We start from the raw sequence: 822 nt of genomic DNA on the forward strand, positions 1-822 counted from the left end.
GTGAAAAGAGAGAGAGAGAGAGAGAGCGCTGAGCTTTCAAATACAAATGCTATAATTTGCCAAGCTCCCTTTCAAAGGCTTTCATCTTCATTTTCGTCCCCACAAAAGATTAAGAAAGAAAGAGAGAAAAAGAAAAGTGAAGGGAAAACAACAACAACACCACTTACCTCGGTGAAAAAGTTATCCATAATCCTTATGTGTTGCACTAATCCAAGGGGACTCTCTTTGGCGAGTATTGCAGATTAACCATGTATGGGGCTAATCTGCACAGACACATTCAGGAGAAAAAGCATCTTAGTCCATTTTATGAAATTCCAAAATTAAACCGCTGCTTCGGGGCTAGGACACGTCTTTGTTTCAGCGGTTACAGATGTTGAGAACTATCATGCGCCCGTGCGTGTTCACTGATTCGTCTGTTCCAGTGTTTCAGTTCCTGCGAGGCGACGGCTGTCCTTGTCAAAGAGTCAAAATGGGCAGCGCGAGGGCCACTTTGTATGCCGGTGCGACACGCGCATCGGTAAATAGCCCGACCGATCGTGCATTGAGCAACTAGATGGTTAGTTTCGTCTTTGGCCAAGTTTGCGAGCCAGTGAGCCACTGAGGGGAGGGGGGGAGAGCTAGCGCTGCTGAATCCTCAGTTTGAGTGACTCGTGGCTCCGCCCCGCGCGCCGTTTTGAATGGCAAAGCAATAATCACCATCATCTCCGAGAGACCTCGCGCACTCCGCCTGCTGTTCCTCTATGAAGAGTGCACTGAAGAGAGAGAGAGAGAGAGAGAGCAGTCCCTAAAAATGTATTCAAAAACCTAATCACATCCCGTATC

The 822-nt window shown here is 47.7% G+C and overlaps 1 protein-coding gene across 1 annotated transcript in view; it reads right to left on the reverse strand.

Moving 5' to 3' along the window:
- Window positions 1–510, reverse strand: part of myo10 (myosin X) — a 61,379-nt gene extending 60,869 nt beyond the window's left edge. Inside the window, exon 1 of the mRNA XM_030775513.1 lies at window positions 168–510. Coding sequence (XP_030631373.1) covers window positions 168–188 — 21 coding nt within the window. The 5' untranslated portion in view covers window positions 189–510. The remainder of the gene's footprint in view (window positions 1–167) is intronic.
- Window positions 511–822: the final 312 nt, after the last annotated feature.

The sequence above is a fragment of the Chanos chanos genome, chromosome 5 (assembly GCF_902362185.1).
Source record: "Chanos chanos chromosome 5, fChaCha1.1, whole genome shotgun sequence".
Classification (NCBI taxonomy): domain Eukaryota; kingdom Metazoa; phylum Chordata; class Actinopteri; order Gonorynchiformes; family Chanidae; genus Chanos; species Chanos chanos.